Source organism: Pleurodeles waltl, chromosome 9 (assembly GCF_031143425.1).
Source record: "Pleurodeles waltl isolate 20211129_DDA chromosome 9, aPleWal1.hap1.20221129, whole genome shotgun sequence".
NCBI classification, from domain to species: Eukaryota; Metazoa; Chordata; class Amphibia; order Caudata; family Salamandridae; genus Pleurodeles; species Pleurodeles waltl.
In genome coordinates, this window is record NC_090448.1 from 1,092,704,151 (window position 1) to 1,092,716,513 (window position 12,363).

General features: G+C 45.5%; 1 protein-coding gene across 3 annotated transcripts in view; it reads right to left on the reverse strand.

Moving 5' to 3' along the window:
* ZNF106 (zinc finger protein 106) overlaps positions 1–12,363 on the reverse strand; it is a 331,145-nt gene that overhangs the window by 34,607 nt on the left and 284,175 nt on the right. For all 3 annotated transcript variants that reach the window (XM_069208786.1, XM_069208785.1, XM_069208787.1), the window contains one exon: positions 6,707–6,853. In XM_069208786.1, the coding sequence (XP_069064887.1) occupies positions 6,707–6,853 (147 nt within the window). The remainder of the gene's footprint in view (positions 1–6,706; positions 6,854–12,363) is intronic.

The window sequence follows — 12,363 nt, forward strand, 5'->3', positions numbered from 1 at the left end:
CCCGGCTGCTGCCACCCTGAGACAGGTTTCTGCCCTCCTACTGCTTGATCAAGCCCAGGAAGGCAGAACAAAGGATTTCCTTTGAGATAGGGAGGTAACACCCTCTCCCTTTGTAAAAAGGTGTGACTGGCTTGGGAGGGGTAGCCTCCCCAAGCCACTGGTTTGCTTTGAACAGCACATTTGGTGCCCTCCGTGCATAAACCAGTCCACACGGGTTCAGGGACCCCCAGTCCCTGCTCTGGGGCGAAACTGGACAATGGAAAGGGGAGTGACCACTCCCCTGTCCATCATCACCCCAGCGGTGGTGCCCAGAGCTCTTCCAGAGGGTCCCTGGATTCTGCCATCTTGTTTCCAAAGTTGGAAGAGAACTCTGGGAGCATCTGAGTGGCCAGGCCAGCCAGGTGACTTCAGAACCCCCTCCTGATCGGTGCTTGCCTGTTTAGGTGACCAATCCCCCTTTCAGGACTCTCTTTGGAGAGTCCTCAGATTTGCCTTGCAAGATTCTAGCAGGACTCCTCTGCAACCTCTGCTTCGACTTCTGGCCTCAGGAACTGTGACTAGAACCTCCAGGACCCGACAAGCTAATTCCAAGAAGAAGGGACTCTACAGCAACATTGTTCCGAGGGCTCCTGCCAGCTTTGCAACATTTCCCTCCCCGTGCATCCTCAGAAGACTGCAACTCTTCAGCCTGCATGAGAAGAAGGAGGAATCTCCCTTGGAGTGAAGGAGTCACTTCCCTGCAACTGCAGGCACCTACAACAAGTGACGACCGGCTGCGTGGATCCCCTCTCCTGCTGAGTTGCGTGGATCCTACATCACGAGTGGTGGCCCGCAGTGGTCCACTTGCTCCTCTCTGCCAGCTGTCCAACATTGATGGGGGTAAGCCTTTGCATTCCCACGCAGGACAGTACCTCCGTGCACTAAGTCTCTTGCAGCTGCCAAGACTTGTTTGCATCTCCTCCAAGGGATCTTCACGCAACGCGTAGATCCAGCCCCCAGCATGCCATCCTGCAAAGCACAGCCCCCTGCATGGTTCTCCTGCGGCATGGGATTCTCTTTTGTAATACTGTGTGGACTTCTTCTGTGACTCCTGTGTCCCCGTCCTGTGGGACTCCTGTGGGTGCTGCCTCTGCTCCTGTGGACTCCTTGCGACGATGAGGGTCCCCTGTGACTCCCCATCCTGGGTTGGGTCCTCCAGGGCCTTGCTGGTCCCCGACAGCATCTCTGTTTCCACTAACCGCGAGTTTGCATTTGCCAAGGCTTGTTGGTGGAATTCCTGCACTGACACCCGTCTGCAATCTTCCTTCCAGCGTGGGGCTTCATCTGCATCCATCAGGAACTCTTCTCCAGCTCCAGGGCTACAGTGCTGACCTGTTCCTCATCACCGTCGACCAACTCCAGCAACCACAGCTGGGTGGGTAGTAGCTCCTACTCCTCCTGGACTCCACTGTGACTCTTGGACTTGGTCCCCTCTCTCCACAGGTCTTCTTGCTTCAGAAATCCACCGCTTGGTTTCTTATAGTCTTCTCCGGGTGTCTTCTTTTTCTTCTTTTCCTCCTTTTGGGTGGGTTGGGGAAAATCCAGTGATTTACTTTTACATTCCTGGTCTCGGGGGGGGGGGGGGGGGGGGGGGTGGAGAATGTTACTTACCTCTGTGGTTTTCTAGTACTCCCAGGTCCCCTCTACACATTTTACTTACCTAGGTGGGGGTACCTTGTTCCCATTCCATTTTTTTAGTATATGGTTTGTGCTCCCCCTAGGGTCACTACTTACCTCTTATGGGAGGGTTACCTGTTTATTATTTTGTGGTGTACCTTTATTTTTGTACAACTGATTGTTTTCTTTCATATGTGTAAGTGCTGTGTGACTTCAGTGGTATTGCATGAGCTTTGCGTGTCTCCTAGATAAGCCTTGGCTGCTCATCCACAGTTACCTCTAGAGAGCCTGACTTCTAGACACTGCCTACACTTCACTAAGAGGGGATACCTGGACCTGGCATAAGATGTAAGTACCATAGGTACCCACTAAACACCAGGCCAGCTTCCTACACCCAAGCAAATGCATATGGTTTGCCAAAGTCTGGAGGTGGGAGATGACTGGTGTAGTCACAAAGGGGAGTGAGTAGACCCTTAGGATGATTTGCAAAACCCAATGTTCCAGTGTTACTGACCACCAGTGGTGCAGATGATGGTGTATCTTGCCCCCCCACTGGAAGCCCATGATGGCCAGAGGGCAAACTAACTGTGTTTGGAGGCTGCGGCTGCCGAGGACTGGTGAACTGACAGACCTCTGCCTACCGTTAGCACGTCGTCTATCAAACCCTCATCCTCTGCCATGAAAAAGCTGGTCGTGGTGGCTCGTAGGATACGGAAGCGGTTGGAGACCCCTTCCTCAGCCACAAAAGGCAGAAGGAGGACGGAGCATGACAAGGGGCCATAGACAAGCCCAAGGACCTGCCCATAGCTCTGCTGACCTTAAAGCACTTCAGCACTGAATCTGCCTTCTGTCCAAAAAGACAAGAACCATTAAAAGGCATGTCCATAAGTAGGGCTTGGACACCCCTTAAAAGAACTGTTGTTCTCAGCCAGGTGTAATGGCGCAAGGCCACTGATGATGAAATCGTTCTACCCAGTGAGTCGGTTGTGTCGAGTCCACTTCGTATAGTGTACTTTAGCTTTGTCTCTCCCGTCAGCAATAGCTTGGAAAAATATGGCTCAGGCTTCTCTGAGACCATAGGCAGTACTTGCACAACAGAATCTCATATCAAATGGAAATATCGGCCCAAAAGGAATGTGGTGTTCACTGACCGCAATGCAAGGCTGGCAAAAGAGAATATTCTCTTGCGAAAGGTAACAAGCCTCATGAATTCTCTATCTGGTGGAGTGGTAGGAAAAGTGATAGAGGTGGAGGCTTGGATTGCCAATCTCTCCGGGGTGGGAATAGGTAAGGAAATTTGGGTCCCTAGGAATAGGGTGATGGCAGTGGGCAATTTTCCTATACACAAGAGCCCCTGTGCAGGGCTTGGACCAGGCCCAGAATCTGACAATGATAAGGCCTGCATTGATGGGGAGTAAAGGTTTCTTGGGGGGTGACTCATGGTTGAAGCACCTCTGTTAAGATGTTCATCTTGACTGCCACTGCGGGTAGCCAAAGATCCAAGACCTCAGCCGCCCTACGCACAACTATAGCAAAAAAGGCTCCCTCCTCCATAGCCACAGTAGAAGAGACCAAGCCAGTGTCAGACAAGTTGTTAACCCACTGGCCTTTGCCAGTTCTTCACTCATACTAGTTGGCCTCATTCTCATCTAAGGGATGCTGATCTCCGTAAGGGTTCTCAGACTCCTCCCACATTCGTCTCCCTCTCCAGGCCTGCCAAAAATTAAAGGCACTGGCTCCGATCTGGCGAGCATGGTCCTGGTCGGTGTCAGGAATTACTATACGTGGGGCGTCGGTGCCACTGGCACAGGTGCGGGAGCCGAGGAAGGTCCTGGTCTTGCTGGTGGCTCCGCTCAGGATCCAACCAGGGATCTATGTGGCCCAACTGGCTCTGAAGGGTGGCCCATCTGGCTCCGAAGGTGAATCCACCAGCGGGGATCGAGAGGGGGCCCCTCCTAAACCAGTTGGGACCAGTGGCACTCCAGAGGGGCCGGGCTGCTCAAATATGGGTGCATAGCCTCATAAAACTCTTTAAGCTGGCCAGGAATTGCTCTCACTCCGGGAAAGTAGGGAAGCACGGATCAAGCCCTGACTCAGGCTCTGCTGACGTATGAGGCTAGAGTACGGACCCTCAGAAGGCTTTGATGGGCAGCACAAAGTTGAAGATCTCTCTGACTGCTTTGTTTTTGTATGCTTGAAAGTCCTATCCTACAACTTTGAATGAGACAATGACCGCAGAATGTCATTCCAACAACAATCCTGGGGCCTTCTGCACAATTGGGATCTTGAGTGCTTCAGGGCCGTCCAAATTCGGGCTCAAAGAAGCTTGAGGTATTTCTCCCTCGGCGCCTTCAGGTGCATGAACTGGCAGGCCTCACAGGTCTTGGAGTCATGGTCACGCTCCTATCACCATAAGCACATCAAGAGGGGATCTGTCACAGACATCTGTCTGTAATATGCACCACATAATTTGAAACCAGACAGTTTCTTAGGTGACATCCGCACACCAGGAGAGAAGATCTTGCAAAAAGAGTTGATAAAAGGTCAGAAAAAGCAAGTAAAAAAATGACTGACGATGGCTCTGACCGGATCAGTGCTATAATGCTGCAGAAAGGAAAGAACTGACAACACACCTGGGAGATGCATATTTAGGAACTGCACATGTCACTGCGACATGAATGACACCACCGAGCTAAATGACCCTGAGCTGAATGACTCCACCTAATGGCACACAAACTTCTGGATCCAATCTGACTCCCGGGGATTATTCTAAAATAAGGAATCTGCAGCTAGAAGTCTATCAAATATTTCAGGCAAGCCTTGCAGTCCTCGACGATATGGTCCTTTTGCAGGAACATATTGCAAATCTTGTACAGGTCCTGCTTCGCGAACTTTTGGCAGTAGATGGGGCAGAATTTAAATGAGGCTTTCTCCATCTTCCCATGCTGCCTCTCCTTAATGCATTCTCTGGCCTCATGTTCCTTGTCCGACGAGTCCCCATTAGCGCTGAGAAGAGTACCCTTCTCTACTTTTGTTGGTACTGAGAAGAGTCCCCTTCTCTGCTTTGGTCATCGCTTGTGGCCCCTTGTGCTAATCAGCTGCTTTCAGCTCTTTTCTTTGGTGTCTTGTTTGAAGATAAGTTGTTTTCTCTTTGTGTTTTCAGAGCAGAACCAATGGTGCAAACAGGAATCTGAAGTTGGGGACCACACACAGGAACTTTTGGGGTGCATGTCTTTTGAAAACAGAGAGGGTGGACTTACCACCAAACAGTAGTCAATGAAGACGTCCACACAAAATAAATAAAAAAACAGAAAAGGAATAATACACAAAACTTGATTCCTGTGTCACAGTGAGTATGTGACTGTGATGCAACCGGAGTAATTAGCAGTGGCTGAGATTAATTCAAGCATTCCTCCCATCAAGTTTTAATTTTACACTGTGTCCATCAAACGCTTATCTTGCAACTGGGCCTGGACAGCATGAAAGATGCTTTTGATACACATCCAATAGTGTCAGCAGAACACAAGTGCTGAGCTCATGGACTTTGAAAACAAGTCCACTATAGTCAATTGAGCTTGCGTGCACTATTTGGTGAATCCATACCATTTGAAGAAAAGTGGCAAATACTTTTATTGTTTGTTCAGAAAGACTAGATACATCAACAGGAGCTGTCTGCCACAGAGTGTAGGAAGAGTCTTTGTTAAGAGCCTGCATAAAATAACTTATGGGAATAGGTGGCTGATACAAAGATTTTACGGCTTATAGAATCCAGATGCATTAATTCCATGTCTTAACAGATATTCAAAATTGTGTCAGCTGTGAGTTTTCAAGCGGACATTAGCATAACCAGACCATAATGAGACGGGTGCAAAGAGAGGCAATTTGAGCGGACGGAGATTATACATTGTTTAACATGAAAGATAGCTGATGAACATGATGGATATGTGATCCACGTCTTAGTGACATGCTTAATCAGACCTTCAGTGAATATCAAAATGCCATTTATTGGCTGTTTGCCTGAGAATTTCTCAGTGAGCAATGTGGTTTCGAGATCAACTGTTCCTGTTGAGTGCTTCCCCTTTTTAACACAATGCAACAGTCCCCTTTGGTGCTCCTTCTTATCTTTTTTAGGCCCATCAAAGCAGCACAGATTTTCATCCAGGGACAGTTGCGTCTCCTACCTTTAAAAGGCCACTTCAACCTGCGGCCATTAAAAGATTAGCATCCCATTCCTGAATAACATTTGAGTGTATGAAACTGCAGCACTAGTGTACATATTCCTGACTCATATCAATCAGGAACTAGATTTGAAGCTCTAAGATTTAGATGTCAACAGCAGCAGTGCTCCTCTTTATATATAAATATTTGAGACATCAGCTCCGTTGTGTCTGTGAGCTTTCATTCATGGCACTGTAACATGTCATTTGGCATCAGTGACGGTTTACTGCTAAGAAAACTTAATCAGATTACCTGGAGAGGTTCACTTTAGCAATGTGTGGGAGTGAATATAAATTTGAATGTGGTTTTTATTTTCTTATTGGGTTTTCTGCCTATGCTTCATTACAGCCACCAAGCAGTTTGACAGTAAGCATGGTGTAGTATGTTATGCAACAATCACTGAAACACACTGTTTCTAAGGTTGTTGGAGAGGTTAATGTTTTGTATTACCTAACAGTCCATGTATTTGCTAGTTCCAAATCTGAGCATACTGGATGTTAACAAGGATAGGGTGTGTGTGTTACTCTGTATATGTGACTACAGAAACCCCTATGTTAGCTTCTGCTCTCTGATACAGCAAAAACCAGTGGACAGATGTACACCAAACTTGACATGACGATAAATATTGGCTCAGGAGAGATCCTTTTTGAGGTTAAAATTAAGCCTGTTTAGTGATTTATGCGTTACTAAAAAGAATAAGAAATCCAACTATGGCAATATACATCTGCCCTTGTTCTTGTTTACTGTACACACCACAACCACTTTACTTATCTATGCTTTCTTTTGGGTATGTTCACTAATCTAGGGCTTTGAACACAGTATCTTCAAATACCTGCTTGGATCCTCTTCTGGCAGTGAAGAAAGCATCACAACTTTTCCATCGGCATTTCAGCGTCTGGAAGTTTGCGTTGGTGTGATCCGTCAAGAGATGCTGTTTCAAGTGATCCACAACTCCAAATATCAGCGAGCAACCATGCCACTAAAAACAATGCAAAGGTGTGAAAAATCAATTGAACACTGACATTTTACATAAGAATAAACTACAGTAGCTTTATGCTCTATCTACCGCTTTACAAAATGTTGGAGCTCAAAATCCACCTCCCCTTAGTATACAGTAGAGCAGACCAAAGCTAGATAGCCACCAGCAAAATCCTAACTCTGGATTTCAGTCTTATCACCTTGTGGACAGGTCTGCCTTGGAAACAGAAAAATACTCAGCACTTACAGGCAGACCTGATCAATCCGTACTCTTGTGACTTTTACATTCTAGAGGGCTCATTCAATTCCAGAGTGCATGGATGCCACATAATCAGCAAATACAGGGGGCCCAAGATCAAATGTAAACTCCCTAGTAAAGGTATTGGTTCCTCCTTGGGAAATGTTTGAACCCCATACAGACAGGTATGTGGGGTTACCTGGGAGTTTCTCAGTGAGCAATGTGGTTTTAGGTTGAAATGTGTGGATTTGGATGCACAACAGTCCTGCTGTGTTCTTTGTGACTGCATCTGGTCAGTCGAAGTTGAAACCTTAGCGTTTGGAACCTCTAACTCTGGGAAGCCATCCAAATTACTAGCAATTTGTTGGTATGCTTGTCAGTGGCAGTTTTTCCATAATGGCAAGAGGGCATAGAACCCCTGCCTGCTAGCAATAACACTGCATGTACTGTCCCAGCAGACTGGAGGTGTAATGCTGGATGTGTGGTTTACATGCTGTGACCAGCTTGGGCAGTTTACCTGAACTGCGCATGTCAGGTTGGCCAGTATTATGCTTGTAGCCAGCCTGACATGCGTAGTTCAGGCTTTCTCAGTCATCTGCGTTTATGGGATAGGGAAGCAGAAATACAGTCACAGTGGTCTCCAGTGGAGCTCTGTGTTCCTCTGTCCCAGCCAATCCTTGCAGTGCTCTTATGCGGTTACAAACAGCACAAGAGCACTGCTTTAATAGGCTGAGGTGTGTGGTGCTAGTTTACCCATGCACAACATCAGCAACAGACAGACAGTGCAGTGGATTTAAGAGTCTGCTCGCGGTGTGAAAAGAAGTTAAGGTAATGGTGTTTTTTTTTATTGTTTAAGGCCTACATAATGTAAGTGTAACTAGTGCTCTTGTTAAGCGCTCCCATGCTGTTAAAAATGATACTTAAAAACCAGGGGAAATACAATAGACATGTGTAGCAGCCACATACTCCAAATGGCCCCTTGTGACATAAAAAAGTCACATTTTTTAATCTCACAAGGCCATTAGAAGCATCATGCGGCTACTACATGCCTACTGTTTTTACCCCGCTCTTTACATAGCAGGAACTCAATTTCTCACATTATGGGAGCGCTTAACACGAGCACTTGTAACATTTACAGATATAAACGTAAGTACGGCTCATGTTAAGTGCTCCCATACTGTGAGAGATTGAGTTTGCACTATGTAAATACTAGGGGAAAAACATGTGCTATGTATGCCCCACCATTTTCAAAGGACACCAGCTGCCACTGATGCTTGTAAAGCAATTTGCATCCAAAGGTGTCAGGGGGTTTTCTGCTTCACTGCCATCACCTTTAGTGTTTGAAAGCCTTGTTGGCATTTGGAAAGAATAAGAGTCTGACCCAAACAGTTCCTGCATTCTATGTGAGAGGTCTCTGGTAGTCATAGGGGAATTTCATTGAAATAGATTTGTTAAATTGAAATCTCAGTCTGACTTGGCATATTCCCAGATAACCTTGGTAGTGGAAGAGGTCAGTCTTGGTAATGAGGTAAGAAGGGGAGGGGAAGGGTGCTCTCTGACTAAGGCGCTGTGTGGCAATGACAAGCTGCTAATAGCCTGACATTTCAGCTGACAGGAATAGCTATAGTAGGAACAGACAAGTAACAAACGTGAATATGTGGACTCTGAGGTGAACAGAGACCTGGACGGCCTTGCACAAAGCCAGCCACCATTTTGAGAGCCACAACCACGTCAGGCCTAATGGACTCCACAAGAGGCACAGCCATTCCCACACAGACTTTGCCTTAATCCACAAACATACATTCAAGCTCTGTAAAATTCACATACATTATGGATGACAAAGGACCCTAGTCAAGGGCTTCACTATCCCTTCATAACACTGAAACGGCTAATAGTCTCACAAAGCCAGGTTAAAGAGGGCAAAAGGGGGGGGGGTCATTACCTAAACTACAACTTTGACGTAGTTCTACAAGGTTTGCACAGATGACGCGGGTGAAGTTGGTTCAATCCACCAACGGTAAATGTGAATGACAGATTATTGTAGCCCCACAGAACACTACACTGGACACTGTTGAAGTAGAAAACTGGTTACTTACCTGTAACTGTGGTTCTCTAGTATTGGTTTCTTTCATAGATTGACATGCTTGAATCATTTCCGTCTCAAGGTGGGAGTCCCACGCTATCCTTTCATATAGCAGTAGGTGAACTACTTTAGGCCGTAATGGCAATGTACAGTCACTGTCATAGCCTATCGATGTACTTTTTTAATGAGTATGAAGTAAGTATTCATATGTTTGAGGGGAGCCTTTAAGGGGAGGAGGGTGGGTCGCATGTGAATCCATGAAAGATACTACTACTGGAGAACGGTTACAGGTAAGTAACCAATTTTCTTCTCCGGTACTCGAATTTTCGTAGATTCATATGCTTGAGTCAGAATAGCTAGCAATAACATTAGTCATAGTAATAATAATGACAATAACAATATTAATAATAATAGTAGTAGTAATAATAATAACAATAATAATAATAGTTATACACTTACACGTTTAGCGGAAAGTGGGAAAAAAGAAGAGGCTCACTTCAATGGAATAGATGTCTTGCACTACTTGTCCGACGACTGTTTCTGTTTTATAGGCTTCATCCAGACAATAATGCTTCGTGAACGTGTGTCTACTAGTCCATGTTGCTGTGCAGCAGATACACTGGATAGGCGCTCAAGCAAAAAGAGCTATGAATGTGGCAACAGTTCTGGTACAATGGGCTTTAACCTTGTTCTGTAATGGCTTCACAGCTTGTGAATGACACAATTGTATTGTTAGCCCAATCCATCTGGCTATGGTCTGTTTTGATACTGGGAAACCTTTCCTTAAATCCCCATATGGTACAAACAGCATAGCCTGTTTTGTGTATTTGATTTTCTCTCCGTAGTTAGAATTTTAGACATCTCATAACATCCAGAGAATGTAGTGATTTTTCTGCAGCTGTTTTTGGATTCAGACAGAACGTTCACAGGACCACTGGCTCAATGAGATGGAAGTCTGATGGGACTTTCGGTATATACTTAGGGTTTGTTCGAAGCATAACGCTGTTTGATGTGAATTGAAGAAAAGGGTCTTTGATGGTAAACGCCTGAATGTCACTTACTCTCTTGGCTGATGTGAGTGCCAGTAAAAATTATGTTTTCCAAGTAAGGTACCTTAACTCAGATTTGTGAATGGGCTCAAATGGTGGTTTCATGAGCTGTCTTAATACTACATTTAGGTACTACAATAGTGCAGGCTTTCAACAGAAGGGAATGCTCTAAAGAGTCCCTTGAGAAACTGGTTCACAGTTCAGGCAGACCATAAAGAAGGCTCATCCTGAGAACGTCTAAACCTGGAAACTGCCACCAGATGCACTCTTATGGATGAATGAGGTAGTCTAGATTTAGCTAGGTGGAGTAAATAAGGGAGTATCTGTTCCACGGGCGATGAGAGGGTGGATTTTTGTATTGGTGCACCACATGCAGAAGCATTTCCATTCCAACTTATAGGTTCTGTTGGTGGTGTTTGCTAGTATCTCTCTGCTTTCTGGCGGAATGTCTAATTTTGAGAATTTAATGAATACAGGAGCCAGGCTGACAAGTGTAGCGATGATCGGTCCGAATGTCTGACTTGGCCCTGGTTCATGGTCAGTAAGGCTGGTGTCTGCCTGAGTTGAACATGTGGTTGTTCCGGCCACAGAGGAAGCTCTATGAAGCAAGACTGTCTGGGCCATTTGGGAGCTATGAGGCGGAGACAACATTTTGCAGTTTTCATTTTGCTGAGCATCCTGTATCCAGGATGGGAGGAAAGGTGTAAGCATAAATTCCTGACCATCTCATCAAAAATGCAGTCCCACACAATCCTTTTTCGGAATGCTAGCTTGCATAATATGGGCATTTCTTGTTCTCCTTCATGGCAAAAAAATTGAATTTGGTCTGCCCCATCTTTGTAAGAGTTTGTTGAGAACCTGCTAGTATAGTTCCCATTCGTAATACGGAATGATTGTTCTGCTTAGTGAGTCTGCTAGGAGGTTGGACACTCCCAGAACGAGTTCTGCTTTAAGAGAAATTTTATGTTTTAGAGGCCACTTCCAAATGCGCTGTTGCCTAATGTTAGGGTGCAATTGATCTCGTTCCTCCCTGTTTGTCGAGAACATACTGGTGGTATCGTCTGTTCGTTTGAGGACTGTTAACTTCTGTATCTTGGGTAAAAAAGCTCTGAGTGCTTGTTCAATAGCTCTTAGTTCTAGATGGTTGATGTGAAGCTTCATTTAATCTGGATTCCAGTTGCCGCTGATCTGCAAATCCTGAAGGTAGGAACTCCATCCGTCGAGGGAAGTGTCCGTAGTTATGATGAAATTGGGAATTTGCTGCAGATACGAGAGCCCTTTGGGCAGATTTGAACGTATTGTCCACCAAGATATGTCTGTTTCAATTTCTGAAGTTATCTGAATGCGATCCTCGAAGGAGCTGTGGACTTGGAGCCACTGTTTGTGTAGATCTTCTTGAAGTAGGTGGCAATTCTGGACAAGAGGAATGCATGAGGAAACCATTCTTATGAATGACTTGTAGGTCCCTACTGAAATGCACCTTTTTTGTAGAGAGTTTGTGAGCTATCTGACAAATGTTTAGCTGCCTTTCCTAAGAGGGAAATGCTTTGTTTTGTATCATATCCAGAACCGCGCTCAAGAATGTCAGTCTTGTTGTGGGATGGAAATGTGATTTCTGATAGTTGATTGTGAGGCCCAGATTTTCATACAATGAGGCAGATGGGCGTATCTGCTATCGCTTGATGGTGTGTTGAGGCCTTTATGAGCCAAATCGTCAAAGTATGGAAAAATCTGAATTCCAAGCTGTATTAGATGAGTATGTACTGGGGCCAACATCTATGTAAATATTCTGAGGGCTGATTTTAGTCCAAATGACAGGACCTTGAATTGTAGATGAGAACCAGCTACCTAGAAGCGGATAAATATGCGATGATTTCGATGTGTTGGGATATGGAAATATGCGTCCCGGAGGTCTAGAGATGTCATTTGATCTCCGGCGTTTAAGAGGTGTAGTATATCTTGAAGTGTTACCATATGAAATGTTTCTTTCTTTAGAAACTTGTTTAATGCTCGCAAATCTAAAATGGGGTGCCAATCTTCCAATAGCTTCTTCAGTAAGAAACAGGAGTAGAACCCCCAGCGTTTCTGAAGTGGTGGAACAACCTCTAATGCTCCTTTTTTTGGCATGCTGGATACCTCCT